The 23,208-nt window shown below is 45.4% G+C and overlaps 2 protein-coding genes across 4 annotated transcripts in view; one reads left to right on the top strand and one right to left on the bottom strand.

The window, feature by feature from the left end:
- Positions 1 to 3,232: 3,232 nt before the first annotated feature.
- Positions 3,233 to 5,969, bottom strand: HPS6 (HPS6 biogenesis of lysosomal organelles complex 2 subunit 3). The gene has a single exon (XM_019724985.3). It carries the CDS (start codon positions 5,765 to 5,767, stop codon positions 3,356 to 3,358), a length of 2,412 nt encoding a protein of 803 aa, XP_019580544.3. The 5' UTR covers positions 5,768 to 5,969; the 3' UTR covers positions 3,233 to 3,355.
- A 3,423-nt stretch (positions 5,970 to 9,392) lies between these two features.
- ARMH3 (armadillo like helical domain containing 3) overlaps positions 9,393 to 23,208 on the top strand; it is a 143,042-nt gene continuing 129,226 nt past the window's right edge. For all 3 annotated transcript variants that reach the window (XR_002136765.3, XM_019724983.3, XM_088791876.1), the window contains exons 1-2: positions 9,393 to 9,528; positions 22,609 to 22,721. Coding sequence is in view for 2 of the 3 variants with exons in the window: in XM_019724983.3 (XP_019580542.1) it covers positions 22,620 to 22,721 (102 nt within the window). In the remaining variant the exon portion in view is untranslated. The remainder of the gene's footprint in view (positions 9,529 to 22,608; positions 22,722 to 23,208) is intronic.

The following is a 23,208-nucleotide window of genomic DNA, read 5'->3' on the forward strand; positions in this document are numbered from 1 at the left end:
TTAGATTTGAGGAGACAGGGATACCAACCAGGAACCTACCGTAACAGTCTCAATGACAAGTGGCCAAGGCCAGGCCTGGGGTGGGTCAGGGCATGAGAGGAAAGCAGGAGTGGTTTGGACATTGACCCAATCTGGCCACTTATAGAGGAAGGGGTGGGGCTCTGCTCTCTAGCCTTTGCAATGTGGGGAAGATTTGGGTCCCTATAGTCCTGTGGTCTAGCCATGGGCGGCATGGAAATTGTGGTCTATGTTCAAATAGTGGATCCCCTGATGAGGGAAGGGAAGTATAGAGCTGGGGCTGGGAATGTGGGTAGGCGGTAGGGAGATGAAAAAGGGAGGATTGGGTACCATGGCCACAGAGGCAGGTAGAGGAAACAGGATTTGCTTCTTCTTTGCCCAGATTGCATTCTGCTCTTGCCCAGCTTTAGCTTCATCTTCAAGCTTTCTAGAGGCTACTGCCAAGTGAACTTGAGAGAGTCCCAAAGGTGAGGTATACCTGTGGAAAAGGTCCTACCTGTGGGCCTAGGATCCTCTCTCTCACTTACCCAGGAACCTAGGACCTGGGGCTTCTCCACTTCTCAAAACCTTTAGCCCCAGAACTTCCCCCTTTACCCACGCACCCATAATCAAGGACCTCAACTCATATCTCTCCCATTTCCCCAGGTCTCCACATTTTGTTCAGGGGCCTTCTCTACTTTCTGGCCCTAAAACACTCCCTACCAACCAAAGACCTCAGACTTGGGATCTCCACTCACCTATTCAGAGCGCTTTGACTCAGGAAGACCATAGTGAGCCATCTCTTTGATAGCCCTCTCACACACTACCAGAACCATAACACAATGATATCTGCATCCCTCAGCTGTTCTCCAAACAGGCATGGTTTGGGGTCAGTCACACCCCCCCAACCCCCACCCCATGTTAGAGGTGGGGTATGAGCAAGCATAAGCACAATCAAGGGCCTCGTCTGTAAGAGCAGGTGAAAGTTCCCATCTAAGCCCACCTGCTCCTGACCTGAGAGCTGCCAAGCTGGGTGTTTCCCCCCCTGGACGCCCTACTAGTTGGTGGCCCTGAGGAACTTCCTTGAGCCATACAATTCCAAGGAAAAGCCTGGCTCCCTTCTTTTGCTTATGCCTCCAGGGGCCCACTGAGTACAATTCCTTTTCCTCTGAGCACAGAAAGAGCCCCAAGACAAATCTCAGGCAAAGAAACCACCAGGATTCAGCAGGATCATGAACAGGAAGAAGATTCCTGCTTTTGGCCATCCCTAGCTGCCCACTGAGGAGTCCTAATGGGCCCAGCCTCCAGACCCAAACCAGAAAGGGGCTGAGAAGGAGGCTGAGGAATGACCTGTCCCTAGTTCTGGGCCTCTGGGAGCAACAGTAGCGTAAGGGATAGAAGCTTGAGTCCTGGTATCGGTAGACAACCTGGCTTGAAGGCCAGGACAAGGGCCATCCAAGTCCTGGATGAGGCCAAGATGTGGTCCTGAGACTTCAGTGAGACGGCGGAGCCAGCCCAGGACTGGGCCATGCAGATGAGCCGCCTCAGGACCTCCATGTGGCTGAAGAGTAACAGCAGACTTTGACAAGCCTGAGAGGCTGCCCCTTTGCCAAGAGGGGAGCTCTCCCCAGTCCCACATAAAACTCAAGGGCCACCTTTAGTCCAGGATGAGGCTGAGCAGAACCCAAGTTGTAGGTCCCAGCTGAGAACAAAGCTGAATGGCAGTCCTTACCGGGATTCCAAGTCCTGGAAAACGATAGCTGGGGGCCCAGGATGCTAAGTAGCAGTATCAAGGGTTACTTGGGTAGAAGCGGGCATAGGGCAGGGCTTCTTCAGAGTTGGTCTTACTGACTAAATTCAGACGAACAGAAATCTGTGCCGGAGATACTCTTGTTTCTTGGTTTCGGGAGTCCTCCAAGTAACCCTGCTCCAGCGACTCTTGTTACTAAGCTAGAGGGCTCTGCAAGTATCTTTCCTGTCTGTGGCAAATCTTCCCTCAATCAGGGGCTGTTCCAGGAATCCTGGGGGAGACAGGTGTGGGCCCAAGACCTATCACAGTTCCTACCTGGGAACAGAGGAGTCTTGGGGAAAGGGTGCAGCTCTGAAGGTCCTCCTCCTTACAACAGGCTGGAGTCAGGAATGAGAAGTGCATTCAAGCTCAAGCCAGCTACTGGGCTATACAGTAAAGTGGTTCAAGTCTTAGAGCTCTACTTTCCAGTTGACTGACCTTGGTCAAGAAAGCTTTCTAAACCTTATTTCCTCTTTCTAAACCTATTTCTTAACCTGTAAAATGGGGATGATATTAGTACTTTCCTGATGGGGTTATCAGAAATGTTGAGTGAGAAATTATTAAAGACCAGCAGAGTGCCTGGCACATATTAAATGCTCATAAGTGTTATTTTCATTATTGGAAGTGGCCACTGCAGCCCTCTATAATCCACAATCCTCTGAGACCCTCAGCTGTTCAAAATCACACAAAGCGTGTATATATTTCTGGAGTGTTTTCTAATACCAACAACCAAATCTCTGCAGACACCAAATAGGTGTCCTAGCAGTCAATTTAATTCTGACACTAACTACCTACAGTTAGTGCAGACCCCACAGGGTAAGGGCTGTCCCACAAGGCTGCCCCCACTTAAAATGCCAGTCGCATAAAAAAGAAAAAATGATAAGTTTAAAATGCCAGTTGCAAGTCACTGGTACTTCTGACTGACTGGCTATAAATGGGGAATTCCCATGCTATAATTTGGTTTGATAATTTGCTAGAATGGCTCACAGAACTCTGGGAACCACTTTACTTATGTTTACAGGTTTATTACAAAGGATACAATTCAGGAAAAGCCAGATGGAATCCATGCATAGAGCAAGGTATGGTGTGTGTGTGTGTGTGTGTGTGTAGGTAGTTTCCACGACCTCTCTGGGTGTCACTCTTGATGTGTTCACCAAGCTAGAAGCTCATTAAATTTTCTTGTCCGGGAGTTTTTATAGAGCTCAATTTCTAGTCCCACTCACCTCCCAGGAGGTTGGAGATGGGGCTGAAAATTCCAATCCTCTCATCACTTGGTCCTTCTGGTGACTAGCCCCATTCTGAGGCTGGGGACCCATCCTAAGTTACCTCATTAGCATAAAGCAGGTGTGATCTAAAGGGGTCTGTTATGAATAATAAGACATTCCTATCACTCAGGAAAATCCAAGGATTTTAGGAGAGCTCTGTGCCATGACAAAAACCTGAAGCTAAAGACCAAATATATTTATTATATGACAATATTTTGCATATATATATATATATGTATAAAACAATGCTCACCCTGGCCCTCTACAACTCCTAGGCACGCTTCCCTGCTCACAGAAGCTCTTTTCAGCCTGTGTCAGTCACACAGAAGCCCTGTCCAGATGGTGCCCAGGTCTCCAGGCCTGGGTGGTCTGATGTCTGGAGGGTAGTCATAGGTCCCCGTGGTGGGGTGGGAGGTGGAGTGCCTGGGTCCCAGAGGATGTCCTCATATAAGCTTAGAACTGGGCCTGAGGGCTGTCCTTGAGCCCCAGTATGCTCCAGTAGAGCTCTGAGCAAGCCCACAGTGAGAGGGGGCTCTGCCCCAGGCTTAGGGAATGGGGTGGGGGGCTCCGACTCATCTGGGAGGTGTGCCCGCAGTAGCAGCAGGAGCTCAGTGGGAGCTAGGTCTGGTGGGCACAGGCGGCAAAGGAGGGGGAGGTGAGCATCAAGTCGCCGGTGCCGGGCAAATTCGGCCAGCAGCAGTTTGAAGATCTCACTTCGAAGCAGGGGGCTGGAGGGGCTGAAGACCAGGCCAGCCTCTAGAACCCGCTCCCACTGCTCCTTTTGTACCAGCTGCCCCACAGCTTGGAGCACAGCTTTGGGCCGCCCACTGCCCAAAAGCAGTTCTAGCTCCAGTGCCTCAGGCCTGGTCCCCTCCTCTCCTAGTACTGCCAGAGCTCGGCGATACAGAGGCAGCCCTGGGCCCCCTGCCCCCCACCCAGGCCCTCTCTGCTGCTGTGCCAGCTCCACAAAGGGTGGCAGCCATCGGGGTTCTAGCCGGCAGAGGTATTGGCATAGGAGTTCAAAGAGGGGCAGTACCCCATTGGGGGGTTCCTTTCCAGCTGCTGTAACCCCTAGTACCTTTTTCCACACATCAGGTGGAGCTTGGGACCTCAACCTGCCATTCCCATCTGGCTGGAGCTGCAGGACCCTGAGGAAGGCACCCCAGGCTGCTGTAGGAAGGGCTTGGAAAATTGTGTTGAGCTGGGCCAGCTGGTCTCCCATCAACTCAGTCCTCAGCAGGCGTGCCACTTCCTGCTCTGCCAGCTCAGTCCAGCCAGCCTCTTCATCGTCCCCAGCCACCAGCTGGGCTTTGAGGTGCTCTAAGCTCCGGTAATCCCGAAGCTCAGCCCTCAATATGGTCAATAGTGTAGAAGGGGACACGTGGCCCTGGAGAATGGAGGCCAGAGCCTGAGGTGCCCGGAATATGCTGCTGTGTCTCAGTTCCTCAGGGGTGAGTTGAGCACCCCGCAGGCTCCGTCGCTGGTAGTACTCGCAGGCTTCCTCAAATACCAGGTCTTCAGCTGAAGGCAGCTCAAGGCCCTGTGGAGCTTCCCAGCCTACACGAAACAGACCCAAAGCTGAAAGCAGACGAAGACCTCCTCGTGTCTCCAGCTCTTCCTTATTCTCTGTGTCAGGGGCTAGGGGTTCCAGCAAATGTACTCGGTCTGTACTGAGGACCTTCCTCTCCAGCAGCTGCCCGCTGCCCATGTCCAACAGTTCCAATGTGGAGCCCAGCACACAGGCCAGAGTGCCATGAAATGTTCCCAGTGCTGCAGACCCTGCCTGGCCTACAGGTGCCTCCTGCAGGGTGCCCACTGCCCGGGTACCACCATGGGATTGCACCAGGCTCACAGTGCCCCTGAAGTCAAGCAGTAGCAGTCCCCGGGGAGTTGGGGCCCAGGTATGTACAGTCAATGGCTGCCTGGGGGACAGTAGCCCAGGAAGGCCTCGAAGGAGAGTCCGGAAGTCCCATGTGTCCCCTCGTCCAGGATTCAGGCTCTTACTGTAGGAGAAGCCAAGATTTGGGGCAGCCACCATCACCTTACCCTTGCCTGGGTTCCAGATGAGCAGAATGTGGCCCACACCAGGCCAGGTGTTGGCAGTGGGCACCAGGAAGAAGTCCTTGCGGGAGGCCAGCAGCTTGAAAGGGGGGCAGTGGTGCAGGAGGATGTGTGTGCGGCCCAGGTTGGTGCCAGCCTCCCCGCTGGGCTCCAGGGTCCTGACACACACATGGTGGCTGAAAGCTGCTGAGGGCGGCACTAGGCAACCCTCAGCATCAGCCTGACGCTCCTCGCACCACACCAGGCGGCTTCGGAGGGCCGCTACGGCCACCACGCGGGATCCACTGCTCGGACACAGTTCGGTGCTCTGCAGCAGTCGCCAGCCGGGCCCTACGCCCGCTCCCCACACCTCGGCTAGGCCACTCTCCCATACCAAGACCAGCGCCGGTCGCACCGGCCACGGCAGGAAGAAGGCGTCTAGCGGTGAGAGTTGGCCAGCCGGCCAGGCACGCTCCAGCTCCTCGCCCGGTCCACGCACCGCAATCAGCAGCTGCGGGGCCAGAGCCCCCGGGGGTCGCAGTAGCAGCAGGTGGCGGCCGTCCGGGCTGCAGCGCACTCGGACCTCTGGGTCCGCAGCCAGCAACTCCCGGAGCCGGGCTGAGCCGCTGAAGTTGCTTAAATCCGAGAGCAGGCGCAGAGTCGCCGCACGCTTCATAGTGCCGGCCGCCTGGTGGGGCGAGGCTTGGCTCTCAGTCCAGGGCTCCCGGGGGAGGTCGAGAGTGGGGCTGAGACTTCCGTCCCCCTTGGATGAGGTGGGCCGAGGCCTGGCCTAAGCGTCGGCTCCGCCCCGCCCTCCCCGCTGGGCAAATTCAGTGCTTGCCCCTGTTCTCGCTGGGTGGGCGCGACACCGCCCTCCAGGGGAGGAGCCATGGGTGCATCGCCGGGGGAGGAGCTTCCCGAGCACCCAAAGGTCTCAGCGCCTGCGACTTCGGTAGTCCTAGGTACGCTCTTTGAGTCGGGTTGTAGGCCCGCTGCCCCAGACCCCAGGAAGCCGCGAGTGGCCCAGAGTTTGACCCTTAATAAGGATTCTAGCCCCGCTGAGCTCTGTACTGAAAGCGTCCTACTCCCAAGGCTTTCTTTCCCTCCAAGCCTCGCTCTCTCACCCCAACTCATTTACTCATGAAAATTTATTGAGCCCCTACTCTGAGTAGACAGCCCTTAACAAAATAGAAAACCTCAACCTCTGGGACGTGATAATTTGGTGGTAAATAATTATAGTAGCTAACACTTTCATAGCACTTACTATATGACAGCTCCCTGCATCCCCCCCTCCCAAAAGCCCCTATTACAGATAAAGAAAATAAAGCACAGAGAGATTAAGTAAATTGACCGGATGACACAGCTATTAAGCAGTAGAGGTAGAGGTGAGCTTTCAACCACAGGCAGTCTGAGTCCAGAGTCACTTTACAACAATTCATCATCAAAACTAACAGTTGGTTAGAAAACAAAATTAAAAAATACTTTAAAGGCACTGAGTCTGTGTGTAATTTCTCCAGCAACACCTACAAATTGATATGCAGGGGTCCTTTCCACCCCTGACTGCTTTCTCAGGTGATGTGTTATTCCTCTTCCCTCCAAGTCCACTTTGTGAAGCCTGCTTCTCCCTCTCTCCCCTGACAACTTCCCTGAGAACCTGCATCCATTTCTATTTCATCAGCTTCATTCTGTCTTCTTGCTCTTAGCATAGAAACACTCTCCTCTGTCCTGTCTTAGAAGTCACTCTTTCATCCTCATCTCCCCACCTCTAGCTTTCCCTTTCCTTTCAGTCAAGGTTCTTGCAAAGATCCTCTAACATTTGCTGCCTCCACTTTTCCTTCTCCCATTCATTCCTCAAACTACTACTTACCTAAAGTAGATTTTCCTGAGGTTCAAGGACATTTTAATTTTCTTTTCTCTCTGAGACATTTGACAACCTTTTTATCGAAAGTCCCTCCTGTGGTCTCCCCGGCATCTTTCTCCTGTCATTTTTTTCTTTTTCAGATAGTACTATCTTCAGAAATTTCCATTTGCCATTGGTTCATCTCCCTCCACCATCCTTTAAATGTAGGTGTTTAAATTCTATCTTGGGCCCTTTTATTTTTTATGTGTTTATTTTTTTTAACCTTCTTTCTAAGCCATTCCCTTCCTTCTCATGGCTTGAACCATTACCACTAAGCCAATTTATGTACAGCCCGTATATCTCTGCTGAGTTTCAATAAAGGGTATCCACATGGCTACTAAATATGTCTGCCTGGATGTCTCATAGACATTTCAATCTCAACATGTCCTAAACATCACCTTCCTGTCCAAGTTTGACCCTCATCCAGCTGTTCCTAGTTGCCGTAGGATTTATTTTATCTTTGTACCCTCATTTCTAGAGTACAGCCTGGCACAAAGAAAGACCTCAATAGATATGTGGTGAAGGAATAAATGAGCTTGAGGGGGTACATGTTTGTGTGCGTGTGATATCACTTGGCTAAGTGTTACAGAATAGTTATAGAAATAGGCTATCTTAAATAAAAATGAAATTTATTAGAACATAAGGGATTCACAGAATCTGCAGGAGATAGGAAAAATAGGCTTGGAAAATGAGCAGGAACAAAAACTCTCTGAAGACCAAGAAGTAGGAAGCACAACTGTTTTTCGTAGAACCATCCCGCCAGGATACACCTGTTATAAACAACGTTCTGACCATCTCTTCATCTTTGCATCTTTTGACAAGAGCTAAAATCCTTGGAGGCTGCACCTAGTGGCCAAGCTTAGGTCATATAAACTACTTACCTTCATTACTCAAGGCCTCGTTTTCCACCAAGACGATACCCAAAGGAAGAGGCCCTCAGAGTAAGAGGGGAAGGGTTCCACGCTGAATAATCAAACCAATATGACTTAGGCCTTTTATTATCTTCATTTTTCAGATAGGAAATTAAAGCTCAGAAAGCTCAAGTTATTATCCAAAGTCATACTGCTAGTAGGTAGCAGACCTGGGATTCTTTCCCACAGTGTTTCAGAGGTTGTGCTCTTACCTATTTGGTGTATGGCCTTCCCAACTTACCATTGTCTGACTCTGTACTTAATCCACTTCCCAGACATAGGTTTAAGCAGTGTATTATATTGCTTCACGCTGATACTCTCTTTTCCTTTCTCCTTTCCTCTAAAATTTGTGTCCATCTTCACCTTCCCCCAGCAAGCCTCCAGAGATTGACATGGAATTTTCCCTTCTCTGAATTTTTGGTGCATTTACAACTTGAGCCTTTCTAAGCCTGTCCTTGATAATTCACTGATCATTAAGACATTTAATTGTCTATCTATCTATCTATCTATCTATCTATCTATCTATCTATCTCTCACTTTGTTACAATATAATCTCAGAATTGTAATCTTTTTTACTACTCCTGGAACTGGGTATTCAGTATGTGCTCAACAAAGGTTTCTTAAAAGGAAATCAGGTATGGAAAAGGATTCTTTCAATTGGATAGGAAGCTTCTAACTAGTGTTCAGGAACTATTGGGGTTCACTTCAAGATGCCTTCCTCTTGCCCCTTCTCATTCTTTTTTATTCTAGTAAGGCAAACTTTTAACCACTAATCTCATTTTACACTGCTATGTAAATAGACAAGAAAAATAAAAATCTTCCAAGAAAGAACTTGACCTTCTAGGTTATTAAGATCTCTTTCCTGATAGATGTGGGTTCAAAGTTTTCTTCACATCTTACTAAATCTAAAATTTTAGGCAAGCTGTTTAATCACTCAGAAACTTGGTTTTGTCATCTGTGAAGTCCCTAGTATTTCAAAAAGGCATTGCAAGGATTGAATGACATTTCCCAGCACCTAGTGGCCAAGCCCCCACTGCTCTGTATATATTTTATAATCTTTCACTTTGTATATGAGAAAACAGACTCAGAAAGGTTACTTGCCAAGTTAACACAGCCTTACTCGATGCTTTGTACATAGTAGGCACACAATACATATTTGTTGGACGAATGAATTTGTTTCCAATTTTTCACTTACAAAGTAGCAATAAACAGCTTGGAACACATATCCTTCCAAATTCTGTCAGTGTTTCTAGAGGATACATTTATTTCTAGAAGTGCAACTGCCGGATCAGGGTCTGCCATATTTAAAAACATTGCTATTGCAACTTGCATCCAAAAGATCCTCAATAGATGTTTCTTTTGCTAATTTCTTTCTCGCGGTGCATTTCGGGAGTTGTCTTTGTGACGCTTGCTGGGAGTTGTGGTCTGAACCAGCCTCAGGAAGCAGGCGTGGACGAACCTATGAAACGGCGGGCTTTAGGACCCTGCGGGGCACGGTGGGCCCGGGGAAGGGTCGGGAGAGGTCGGGAGTACCGCCGTGAGCCCGGAGCAGCGGAGGTGTCGGTGGCGTCGGGAGCGAGCGGGCCGGGGAGCGGCGCGGGTGGTGGTGGAGGAGCCCGGGGCTCGGTAAGCGACACCAGCCCGGGCCGGTCCCGGAACCTGGCCAACCCCTGCGGGTCCTGCCGTACTAGGCCTTGGCCCCGAGGCGGCTCTGGGGGCGGGGCCTGGCTCGCCTAGGGGACGACGGGGGTGACGGGGAAGGGGGAGAGGGAGGGAGGACAGCTGCTGAAGAGGGCTGAGGTTGCTTGCGGTGGGGAGGCTGGGCCCGAGGCGGTGGAGCGGAGCGCGAAGCGGCTTGCTCATCCAGCGGCCTGTCGGTCGGACCATCCGGTGCCTGTCACGTCCCTCCGGCTCCTGGTCCCTCTTGGGCCCTCCTGGTAGCCGAGGTGCTGACCTTTGACCCCAACATGGTCTGACCCTGATCCCTCAAGCTGCCTCACGTCCCAGGTTGTTCCCGCCCCTAGGTGGCCTTCAGCCCAGCCTGGCCCTGGGGTGAGGGCTTGGGGCAAGACCTCTGAAAAGGGCTAGAGGAAGGCTGGTCTGCACCAAGTCTTCAGGTATCCTGCAAGGGCCCCCATTCTGTCCCTCTTTTTAAAGTCTCTGACCGACGGACTTCAACCCAGCGTTCATACAGAATCAATAAAGCTACTGTGTTTTCTTTGGGTTACTTGGTGCAAGTCTGGGGAACGAATCTATTCCCAGGCAAGTGTAGGGAATAAACAAGAGGAGAGAAAAGCTGGTTCCCTGGGGAAGGAGAGCTATCCGAAGCTGAGGAGTGCTGCCTCTGCAGAATGGGGAAGTAGAAACTTTGGCCCGTCCCTAATAAATGTTTCTGGATCAGCAGACCCTCCCCAGTTCTTCCTCTCCAGTAAAAGTTTTGAGTTTAATGAGAGCTGTTTCTTGGCTATTCTGAGCTTTAAGTGACTTTGTAAACCAAGGCTAATATAGTTTGTGTCCTTGCCCTTAGCACAAGTTAATTGGAATTATTTGGGTGTGCCTTCAGTTGCATTTGTGTGCACGTACTTCCTTTGTGAAGGCTTTTCAGATAATCAGTCTGGAGCTAGGTGGATCCTTCTTGTTAGGATTGTAAAGGGGGAATTACCATTCTTTTAGTTAATAGGAAAACCTTTAAGGTGTTTTCATCAGATGTTTAGGCATAATTCATTCTTTCAACATTTGTATAATAATTTAAAAAACCCTTGACAACTCAAATAACTTGTTATAAAAGTTGAAATATCACGTAGAACCAAGTTCTAGAAGCCATAAAATTTGGGGAAAATAGTGAAATAGATTGATCTGGGATATATGAAGGCGAACTGTTTATTCAATACACATTTATTGAGTGCTTACTATGTAATTAGCACTGGGGTTAGAAGTGTGAGTATCTTTCCTCAAGGACATCAGAGAGACACATTCCTATAAAAATTGTAGTGCTGTGTGTTACATATCCTTATAGAGGAATTTCCACAGTGTGAAGAACTGCCATGGCCTGGGAGAGTCTGGGAAATCTTCACAAGGAGGAAATACTTGAGTTGGGTGATGAAGGATGAGTAGGAGCTTGCACAAGTAAGGAAAGGTATTTCAGTTGGAGAGAATAGCATGCACATGGGCATGGTGAAAGTGAGGGGAAAAAATACCATGATGTTTAAGTGTCAGAAATTTGTCCCGAACAGGATGTGTGGTGGGGAAGTTGACAGAGGGTGAGGCTGAAAAGAAAGTAGGGAGCCATGTGAGCCTTTTATGTTAGGGAGTGGCAGAAGTGCAGATTGAATTAATGAGAAATGAGGCAGTGAGACTAATTAGAGTTGTTGCAGTTGACTGAGGGACTGAATAAAGTGTGGTAGTGGGAATGAAGAGGAGGGGAATGGATTTTAGCAATAATTCTGAGATTGATGCAACAGGACTTAATGATTGGGGAGAGAGAGTGGGCTAAGGTCTCTAATTTGAGAGATTGAGTGAATGACTTTCATTGGCCAGGATGTGGATTCGAAAAAGGAGAGATTCTTTAAAGGGTTGGGGTGGCTATAGAATGAGGTATAGGGGACATAGTCTGGTGTGCTGAGATCAGTTTGCTTGTGGGCTGTGCACATGGACATGTTAAGTAGGCAGCTGGAATTAAGGAGGCTCAGTGAACTTAATGTCTTGCCACTGAGTAAGTGAGGGCATATGTGAAAAAAATCCTGGGGAAAAATATTTATTTTGTTGTTTGCAAGGAAGTATCAGAATATGTACTTCTCCCATTTAATAGTGAGCTTCTCAAGGCAAGAACCATAACGTAATTTTAGGTCCCCCCCCTTTCTTTTTTCCAAGTCAAGTTGTCCTTTCAGTCTTAGTTGTGGAAGGCGCAGCTCAGCTCCAGGTCCAGTTGCCAGTTGCCAGTTGCTAGTTGCTAGTTGCAGGGGGCGCAGCCCACCATCCCTTGGAGGGAGTCGAACCGGCAGCCTTGTGGTTGAGAGCCCACTGGCCCATGTGGGAATTGAACCGGCAGCCTTCGGAGTTAGGAGCATGGAGCGGCAGCCTTCGGAGTTAGGAGCATGGAGCTCTAACAGCCTGAGCCACAGGGCCGGCCCATTAGATCTCCTTTTTTGTCGTATACTATGCCTATGTTATTGTAAAGTATTGATACATGTTAGTTATGAAGCTAGCAGGAAATCAACTTACTTTGCAAGGTTGCAGTTACCTTTTTGGGCTTCCTTTAAGATTATGGGAGACTGTCTTATAATTTTCATTTTATCCTTAGGTGGTACTCGTGAGGCTTGTATGTACGGTTCAGTAGGAAAGGAAGAAGACATGAGTGACATTGTGCTGTTTGAGGAAGTTCAGGGCTTGAGCAGGAGATAGACAGGATTAATTTACAAGAGGCTCCTACTCGTTGAGAAGAGGATCTTACAATGAATGCTCATTCTGGGAGATGTCAGAAAAACGTGACTTTTCAATCAGTTTCCTGAAATCCTGTCAATGTGGAGTTGGTTCTTCCTTTTGAAGGTGCAAGTGCATTCCATCTTGTGTAAAATAATTTGAAAAGGAACTGTCGGTCCCTTTCAAATAGTCGGTCATATTTATTTAAACCTCTTCATCTGTATTATTTAGTTTGTGAAAGTGGGCAGACTCGGTCAGCTCTGATGGGACTGGACTGAATTCTCTTCTGTGAAGCTGGTTCACCTTTAGTAGGTAGACAGTGGCTGTTACCTATTTGTAGAGATTGGGAAATTTCTGGTTTTGCCACTTGCTGCTTAGTCTTGGGAAAGTCCCTGAATTACTTCCACTTTCAAGTACAGGCTACACCCCCACGCTGAGGGGAGCTCTGTCCAGGGCACACACTAGATACGGATGCTGCCCCCTAAGTGGCTCATATACGTACTGAATCAGGCTGGTTCTGTCCGAGTCCCTGGAAAGTAGGTGCTTGTCAGACAATGACTTGAGATGACTATTTTCTTGGAGAAAGTGGGAATATTGATATTATGGGTATCAGTTTGGAGTTTTCACAGAACTTGAACTGAATCTGGATTTTGAATGTTCTTCTAGTCAACACTTGAGTTTTTGCACTAATAGGATATTCTGATAGGGAGAGGGGCTGGCTACCAGAGAGAAAGATTTAGCAGCTTTGCCACTTATTAGCTGTGCTACCTTGGGCCAAATAAAATCATGCTTATAGTGCCTGTTTCATCTGGTTATTGTAAGGATTAAATATAGTATATTTTAAGTACTTAGAAAGTGCCAAGTGTATAGAGAGTACTCAGTTGTGTTGTTTATTATATGAGTATATCACCCTGAGTGGTAGCCTGTGCTTTGAAACATTTGGAGGAATGAGTGATGAATTCCATCCCAGGCATTAAAAAAAGAAAAGTGGTAGAATAAGGGGATGGTGGCCTATCCTGAACTTCTCCGTGAAGGGAAGGAATTCAGAGAGGTGGCTTCAAGAATGCAGGCCTCACTCCATTTTGGAAATACAAAAGACTTGCAGTGGCTAGCATTAAAAATCCATTAAAATGGAAAGGAGTCATATGCTTGTTTTGGAGCCATGGTCAGTGGGGTGGAATTGGGGGAACCTGTGTCTCATGCTGTGAAAGAAGCTGTGGCAAGGAATCATGTGGAACAGTAGCAACGCAATGCAGTGGCCACCCCTATATCCGGGAAGTGAATTAAGTACAGATTTAGGCGAGGGTAAATTTAGAAGGCCAATCTGGACCACGTGGAATCCAGCAAGTGAGCCAAATCCTTGGGGCCTTCAGAAAGGAAGAGGCATGTTAGGAACTAGTTTGAGAAATGAAGGGTTGAGGTTTGGAGGAATACCCTGCATTCTCTTAAATGCTTACACTGCTAGTATTACCTCCAGAGAGTATGGTATGCCTTGTGGAAAACTTAGGGAGTGGATAACTTCTGCCTAAAGATTAAAAAAGAAAAAAAAATAGGCTTGCATCTAGAGGAACTAGGGAACTTTTAGGACAGTCAGGGCAGGAGACTCTTTCTAGCTTTATAAACATGGCCTCCTTTTGTGTATTGGGTTGAATGGCACATGATTAGACAATGGTTATATTTGACTCAGCCACAACTCCTGGGCGGATAGGATTTTCATCTCCTTCACCAAGAATGTGGATTACTCTAGTCAGTGTGTCTTGTAGTGATCTTTCACAGATGGACAAACCGGAGCCAAGATCCTCTAGGGAGAATGAAATACGGGGGTAGGTAAGGGTTACTCCAGTGCCTTTTCTAGAGATGGTAGAAGTTTTATTTATTCTCTCAAAATCATCTCTCTTCAGATGGTCTTTTTCTTTCAAAGCCTGGTTTAAGGCATTAATGAGTACCTCTCAAACTTTAGTGAGCATCAGGATTACTTGGGGCAGGGTTTTTCCACCTCTGCACTATTGACATATTGGGCCAGATAATTCTTTATTTTGTGGGGACTGTCCTATGCGTTGTAGGAGGGTTAGCAGCATCCCTGGCCTCTCCTTAGTAGATGCTAGTATTACCTCTTCTTTGTGACCACCAAAAATGTCTCCAGGCATTGATATCCCCTGGGAGACATCAAAATTGCCCAAGTTGAGAACCACTGACATTGGTGGTGGTTAAAAATGTAGACCCCCTAGTTCTTATCTTGAAAGTTTGTTTCAGTAGTGGAGAAGGAGGCTTTGGAATCTACATTTCCAGGAGGCACCCCAGGAGATTCTGAAACAGGTGATCACAGCTCTGCAGTGGTCAAGAATATTCTCTTCTAAGCTGAGGGTTGTACAGACTTATAATTGACTTGCTTTCCATTTCATTTTTCTCTTATTTTACTGTATCTTTCCATTCATTATCAAGTTTCAGTGCAGAGTTATCCTCAGAGCACTGACTAAGCTCAAGTACTATAGTGTCAATTAAATCCTGTTGTGGAGATCAGTGTGTTTCAGCCTTTTTTTTTTTTTTTAGTTACCATGTTGGATATATACATCAACTTGACTAGACACTCAGATTCTTCTCCAGTTTTTCCTTTCAAGTTTTCTACCATTCCATTCATTTGTCTATCTCTCCCTTTTTTTTTTTACATTGCCATTATCGATATTCATATACATATGCATGCATCAGACAATTATCTTTTACTTTTCTACCATGGCACCTCTACCCACTGGCAAGCTAGAGTGATGAAACTCAAGATATCTGGACACTGCAACAACATAGATGGAGCTAGAGGGTATTATGCTAAGTGAAATAAGTCAGACTGAGAAAAACAAATACCATATGATACCATTTATATGTGGAGTCAAAAGAACAAAATAAACGAACAAACAAAACAGGAACAGACCCATAAATACAGAGAAGAAACTGATGGTTACTAGGTGGGAGGGGGTTGGAGGGATGGGTGAAAAAGGTGAAGGGATAAAGAAGTACAGTGTGATAATTACAGGAGAGTCATTGGGACGTAAAGTATAGTATGGGGAATGTAGTCAATAGTATCATAGAAACTATATGTATTATCAGATGGGTAGTAGACTTATGGGGGGATCACTTCATAAGTTATATAAATGTCTAACCACTATGCTCTACACATGAAACTAATATAAAATAATATTGAATGTCAACTATAATTAAAAATATTAGTCACAAGGATGTGTAGTGCCGCATAGGGAATATAGTCAATAATGTTCTAATAACTATGGACAGTGTCGGGTGGGTAGTATACTTGTTGGGATTATCACTTGGTGAGTTCTGTAAATTTCTGATCACTATGTTGTTCTATGTGCCTGAAACTGATTAAAAAAAGACATCTGGGGGCCGGCCCGGTGGCTCAGGCGGTTAGAGCTCAATGTTCCTAACTCCGAAGGCTGCCGGTTCGATTCCCACGTGGGCCAGTGGGCTCTCAACCACAAGGTTGCCAGTTCGATTCCTCGAGTCCCTCAAGGGATGGTGGGCAACGCCCCCTGCAACTAAGATTGAACACGGTACCTTGAGCTGAGCTGCCACTGAGCTCCCGGATGGCTCAGTTGGTTGGAGGGCGTCCTCTCAACCACAAGGTTGCCAGTTCGACTCCCGCAAGGGATGGTGGGCTGCGCCCCCTGCAACTAGCAACGGCAACTGGACCTGGAGCTGAGCTGCACCCTCCACAACTAAGACTGAAAGGACAACAACTTGAAGCTGAATGGCACCCTCCACAACTAAGATTGAAAGGACAACAACTTTACTTGGAAAAAAGGCCTGGAAGTACACACTGTTCCCCAATAAAGTCCTGTTCCCCTTCCCCAATAAAATCCTAAAAAAAAAAAAAAAAAAAAAGACATCTGGACACTACATTTGTTTACAAGGTTGATGAGTATATGCTCATACTCTTTCTCCTCACTCAGCTGGAACCTCTTCACAGTTTCTCTGCAGATCCTCAGCTTTGCTTATGTGCAGGTTACTCTACTTCTGCTCCTTCCTCTGCCTTTTGAGAGACACAGTAGCGTGCGTGGTGGTTAAGAGCTGGAACTCTAACATAGGCTCTTTGGGTTTGAGTCCCTATGTCCCTACACAAATTAATGTATATAAAGGGCCTAGAACAGTGCCTGGTACATAGTAAGTGTTAAGTAAGTGTTCACACTTTGGTTATTATTTTGGATTGGGGTCCTTAGTGTGCGAGTCGGGGAGTATTAGTGTCTGTCCTGCTGTTTTGCATGGGTGCTGTTAAATGTTCATATATATATGAACACAGACTTGTTTTTTAAATTGAGGAATAATAGCTTATATAATGTGAAGTATACAACTTGATTTTTTTTACACAGTTGTGTGACACCTTCACTCAGATCAAGATAGAGCACATTTCGGGTACCCCAGAAGGCTTCCTTGTCCCCCTTCCCACTCATTTCCTCCCAAGGGTAACCACTATTCTGACCTTTATTGCCATAGATTAATTTTGCCTTTTTTGAACTTCATATAAATGGGATCATTAGTTTGTACTTTTTCTGATGTTTTTCATTCAATGGCTGTGAAATTTATCGATATCATTTCAATAATTTGTTCCTTTAAATTTCTGTGTGATATTCTATTATACGAATCTAATTTTCCCATTCTACTGCTGACGGACATTTGAATTCTCTTTATATATTTGAAAAGCTCACACAAACACAAAGCACTCACTGCCATAAGCTTTACAAAAACATTTCAGAAAGGCAATATTTATACTCTTATTTAGGCACTCCGGCATTTCTGTTTCTCGAACATGCCAAGTCTTTTCAAATCTTGGAGACTTTGCCCTTGCCAGTCGCTCTGTCTGGGACACTTTTCCCAAGATTTTCACATGGCTGTTTCTTTCCTGTTATTCTGATCTCAGCCCACGTATCACTTCTCGTAGAGGTCTACTTGAATCTTCCAATGAATATAATTCTCCTAAACAATTTGTCTACAAGGTACTTAGCACTATCTCGACTTGTGTGTTGTCTTTCTCTCTTCTACTAGAACGGAAACTCTGAGAGCAGGGATCTCAGCTGTCTTGTTCGCTGCTGTATCCTTAGTGCTTGGCACCTAAAAGGTGCTCAGTAAATATTTGTTGAATCAATGCCTGATCTGTGCATATATATTTTTTTCTTTCTAAATGATGGGCACATTTATGTTTGTTTATTTTCTTTCTTTCCCCTTCCTTTTGTTTTTTTCCCTCTCTTTTTTCTTTTCCCTTCTCCTCTCCTTTTTCTTTTCTTACATACGAGTTGAAATGTTTTAGGATTAGCATCTACCTACAATAGTGTTTTGGAGTCTCCCTCACCAGTGAAGCGAGAGTGATGCTTGATAAGAGTCTATTGTAAGTTTGAACCTAGAACCCCAGACCATTAAATTTGGAAGCCTGTGGTAGAGAGCTGTTCCATGTGTTTTTGCCCCCCAGCTTTATTGAGATGTAATTGGTATATAACATTGTATAACTTTAACGTATACAACGTGATGATGATCTGATATGTCTTGTGAAATGACTGCCACAATACATTTAGTTAACACATCCATCACTTTATATAGTTGCCATTTTTTTCTTTTTTTGGTGGTGAGAACATTTAAGATTTCTCTTAGCAACTTTCAAGTATATACAATATTGTATATAACAATACAATATTGTTAACTACAGTCACCATGCTGTACATTAGATTCCCTAAACTTAAAGGTTTGTAACCTTTGAACAATGTCTTTCCATTTCCCCCACCTCCCCCAGCCCCTAGCAACCACCAGTCTACTCTGTTTCTATGAGTTGTTATTTTAGATTCCACATATAAGTGAGATCATGCAGTATTTGTCTCTTTTTGTCTGACTTTTTTCAGTTAGCATAGTGCCCTCAAGATTCATCCATGTTGCAAATGGCAGGACTTCTTTCTTTTTTATGGCTGAGTAATATTGTATATATACCACATTTTCTTTATCCATTTATCCATCAGTGCACACCTATGTTGTTTCCATGTCTTGGCTCTTGTGAGTAATACTGCAGTGAGCATCTAGGTGCAGATATCTCTTCTAAATAGTGATTTTATTTCCTTCAGATACATACCCAGAAGTGGGATTGCTAGATGATGTGGTAGTTTTATTTTTAATATTTTGAGGAACCTCCATATTGTTTTCTGTAGAGGCTGTACCAATTTACATTCCCACCAACCGAACACAAGTGTTTGCTTTTCTGCACGTCCTTGCCATGGCTTCTTTTTATTTTATTTAATTATTTAATTATTTATTTATTATTATTTATTTATTTACTCATTTTTTAAGATTTGATTGGGGAAGGGGAACAGGACTTTATTGGGGAACAGTGTGTACTTCCAGGCCTTTTTTCCAAGTCAAGTTGTTGTCCTTTCAGTCTTAGTTGTGGAGGGCGCAGCTCAGCTCCAGGTCCAGTTGCCGTTGCTAGTTGGGGGGGCGCCCAGCCCACCATCCCTTGTGGGAGTCGAACCGGCAACCTTGTGGTTGAGAGGATGGGCTCCAACCAACTGAGACATCTGGGAGGCAGCTCAGCTCAGGGTGCCATGTTCAATCTTAGTTGCAGGGGTGCTGCCCACCATCCCTTGCGGGACTTGAGGAATTGAACTGGCAACCTTGTGGTTGAGAGCCCGTGCTCCAACCAACTGAGCCATCCGGGAGCAGCACGGTTCAAGGTGCCGTGTTCAATCTTAGTTGCAGGGGGCGGAACCCACCATCCCTTGCGGGACTCAAGGAGTTGAACCAGCAACCTTGTGGTTGAGAGCCCACTGGCCCATGTGGGAATCGAACCGGCAGCCTTCGGAGTTAGGAGCACGGAGCTCTAACTGCCTGAGCCACCGGGCCGGCCCAATTTTTTATTTTTTAAAGAATTTTTTTATTATTGGGGGCCATGGCTTCTTTTTACACGTTGGTGAATTGCAGCCCAGGGAGGAAAAGGACTTCAGGTTATGGAATGAGTATAAGGAATGGGACTGAAATCCAAAATGTTTGGTAGATTAAGTGTGGCCATTTTCTGGAAATTAGAGTGGATTTCTGTGAAATTTATTTTTTGATACTAGAGTTGGCATGTATTGTACTTACGAAGACAATAAAATAAGTGAATGACTAGCTTAGTGTAACTTGCATACTATTCGACATTGGAAGAGTTTGGCTTTAGGTTTTAAAATCTTGGTATTTGGCTATTTCATCCTGTAGGGGTGTGATGTGCATTTAAGAAGTGTGTGGCTGGTTTGCTTTAAGACAGTTCTAAGTGTTGTATGACTCGGGCCTTTCAGGGAGAAGCTGTGCTGCAGGTCCTTGGACCAGCAGTCCTGGAGGCTTAGGGATAAAAGACTTCATTGATTTACCATTGAGGTGGGGGGATTTGAAGCCGTTCCTAAGTTTGGTGGTAGGTGAAATTAGTATGAAACGTTGCCTGATTCTCTTTTATATTTTGCCTAGTATGTCTTATTTCTGAGAAACTGTATTAAAGCCTAAGATGACATTTCTGAGGGATTACTGTGGCTTTGCTGTATTTACTTCTTCACCAGAAGGATTTAAAAGCCTGGATCAGCAGAGGTCATAGCATAGTCAGAGAATGCTTCTTTCCCTTCCTCGTGGCTCCATAGCATTTCTGCTGTACCTTTACTCTATTTCTCATGATTTGCCTTGTGCTATGGGTTATTATGTGTCTGTCTCTGCTGATGATTGTGAGCTCCCAGGGGATCGGGTCTGGAGTTTGCTCTTTGTCACCCCATAGTGCCTAAACAAGCGCCTTATAATATTTAGGTATCCTTTACGTGATTGTGGTATTGCAGTGATGGTGAGAGAATCATTAGATGATAGGTCTAGTCCAGTCCCCTTGTTTTACTTGTAAGGAAACTGAGAAGCCCAATGACTTACTCAGTGTCATCTAGTTGGTTGGGAGACCTGTGTTCTGGTCTGGGTTCTGCTGTTGGTTCTTTTATGCTCTGCTGCTGCTCAGCTGGTACTGATTCTCTCTAGACAGGGGAGGGTTGTGAAAAAGAAAAAAAAGCACGGAGAGGATGTAAACAGATTGCATGCACACCACTGATGTGTTGCAATTTACTGCTCTACCAGTCAGATATTTTACTTTCAAAATTAGGAGCACAGGCTTATTTTGTGAGACCCCCCCAAAAAAACTTATGTAAGAATTCTACGGTTCTCCCAGTCCCCCACCCTCGCACACCCTTGTTTGCAGTGTTCCACGGATAGAAGGGCTGGAGGAGGAGAGGACTGGAGGTTGTCAGTTTCCAGTCACATTTCTGACAGCTTGAATGGTCAATTCCGGTTGCCTGTGATGATGACAGAGAGAAATGTGCTGAGGCCCTTGGTTGACTTTCTCCCCTGTTCCAAATGGAAAGAGAGTGATGAATAGAATTAAATTTCTTAGGAAATTTGGTACTTTGAATTGGAATTGTTTTGTCCTCCTCTCCTGTTCCCTTCTGCTTATTAGAAAGTATTGATTCTGAAATAGAGAAAATGAGTTTATTAGATTTGGGGTGGACATTGATTAGCTGTAACCCAATTATAAATCCTCAGAGGAGGATGTTTGTAAACATGTGCTTTTCACATCCAGGAACTCGAGGTTCCCACTGTTGCCACTAATCAACTGGTTGAAGCTGAGTACACGAAAGATCTATACCCACTAAGCTTAGAATTGCATTGCTTTTGATTTATTTTAATAAGATCCTCTTGATTTCCAATTTGTTTTCCTCCCAATAAGGATATCTTCTTCTTGATAATCTATTTAAAAGACACAGGAATGTTTTGAAGGGAGGCTGTATTTCATGCTTTATGATACAGCCATGATCCATATAGCATAAATAGCCCACAAGAACCTTCTCGTTGTTTTTCCCTTCAGTTTTCTTGACCATAATGGAATTTGATGGCTTAGTGAGGCCTCAGTAAAGATAGGTCTTCACTGAAATTTCAGGTCAGACCTAGGACTTTTCAGGTTCCCTCCCTCCGTTATTTCAGAATCAGTCAGTGACGAACATACACTGAGCATTGGCCACGAGCCAAAGACTTTTAGACAAAGTATAAGATGTAATCCCTTTGCTAAAGATGCTTACTATCTAGTTGGAGAAATTTTCTGTGCTTTGTGCTTTTTGTGCTCAAAGCTGAATCTCCTTTTTGGCTATATGTATTAGAGAAAGACAGTGTGTTGAGATATAATCTTTTATGCTATCGGATGCATCTCTTCCTAAAAATTTTTATTTTGATTTGAAAGATAGTGCGTATTTTCCAAAAGTCATTGAACAAAATTAATTTTGTTCTGCTGCTTTGTATTCGTCTGGAAGTAAAACTCAGGCTTCTTGCTACCCCCAGTACTTGCCATTGGGTGAGATTAAGATTCACAACAAGAGCCTAGAATTTAAGAGAGAGACAGGGATTTTGTCAATAGTATGAAGACTCTGGGAAGTGAGGCAATGAATATGTGTAAATTTACAGTGGAGACCTGTGGAATTTCAAGTTCTTACTTGAAAAAAAAATTGAGAATTCCATGAAGGAATATGGGAAAATTTGGCCATGATTCATGGAGCTGCTTTTATATAGAATTGAAAAGTTCTTTGAGGTTTGATCTGCAATAGTGTTACAAATATAATTAAATTTGAAAGAAGTGTTTTGTTATTGTTAATATTAGGTTATTCTGAAATCAAGTTTAGTTTTTGGCCTTTAAACTGCTATTTTCTGCCTTGGATCTCTTTCCAGCAGAATTTCTGAAGACAGTCAAGTGCAGTGTGATTTACGAGGCAGTGAAGGCCAAGTACTTTGCAGTGAGGAGGACCTACTTACTTTGGGGAAATCAATAGAGCACATCAGTCTGCAGCACACTTCCTGTCTTAATGGTCCTAGGCCCGATCAATACTTGAAATTTAACTTCACCATCAGTCTGTGGGCAGTGTGTGCTTTGCAGCCTTCCTTCCATCAACCTCAAATATATGGCCAGACCTATTACAGATGGGGCTAGTTACACTTTTCCTGCTTGGTTTTAGATCTGCTTTAAGCCTTGTCCACTGGCATGTTTTAAGGATGTAAAATGTGTGTGCTGTAGGCCAAGTAATGATTTAAACCTTGAAATTACCTGGTCAGGGGAGGGGATTTGGGCAGATGCACAAGATCTATAATGTGGTTGTTTATCATTTCTTCTTCCTAAAAAATTTCCCATTGAGAGGTATTTCAATAGAGTCTCTAGAATCTTGGAAAGTATTTCTAGCACTGACTGTGGCTTTCTTTTTACAGATTCTCTAACCATGGCACAGGTAGAGAAACGGGGGGGTTTGCTCCGGAAATCTTCAGCCTCCAAAAAACCCCTGAAGGAAAAAGTAGTGCTGATGTATGATGAGATCTTCATGGTAAGGCCTGGAGCCCTGATATTCTGCACAGCTTGATGCCTTAGTTTCTTGTTCCAAAATGAGAAATCACCTTGCCTCTGCATTCTATCTTCCAGTTATTCAGAGGGCAAAAGGGGCGAGCAAGAGTGAGAGTGAGCTCTCTCGTGGTAGAAATGATGATCATGTATTAATTAATGTAGATTGTTTCCATAAACTGGGTAAAACAATTGAAAGGAGGAAGGAAGCCTGGGGAAGCTTCTTTTCTAAATAGCTTTGCGAAAGACTTGTCTTCCTTATGATCTGACTTAAGGACTCTTCTGTCCTTGATGTCTCTTGAAATTCGTTTTAGCCCTAGGATTCTGTGATTCAGATATTTTAAAAAGATGCACTATTGTATTCCATCTCTAGTTGTTAGTGGATAGAACAATTGCTTAGACTATCTCTATATCAGTTAACTGAGGAATTATTAGCAGTTAGATTGGGAATTTCTTTAGGCTTTCATAACTGC

The sequence above is a fragment of the Rhinolophus sinicus genome, chromosome 15, assembly GCF_057876585.1.
Source record: "Rhinolophus sinicus isolate RSI-liver-muscle chromosome 15, RSI-T2T, whole genome shotgun sequence".
Classification (NCBI taxonomy): Eukaryota; Metazoa; Chordata; class Mammalia; order Chiroptera; family Rhinolophidae; genus Rhinolophus; species Rhinolophus sinicus.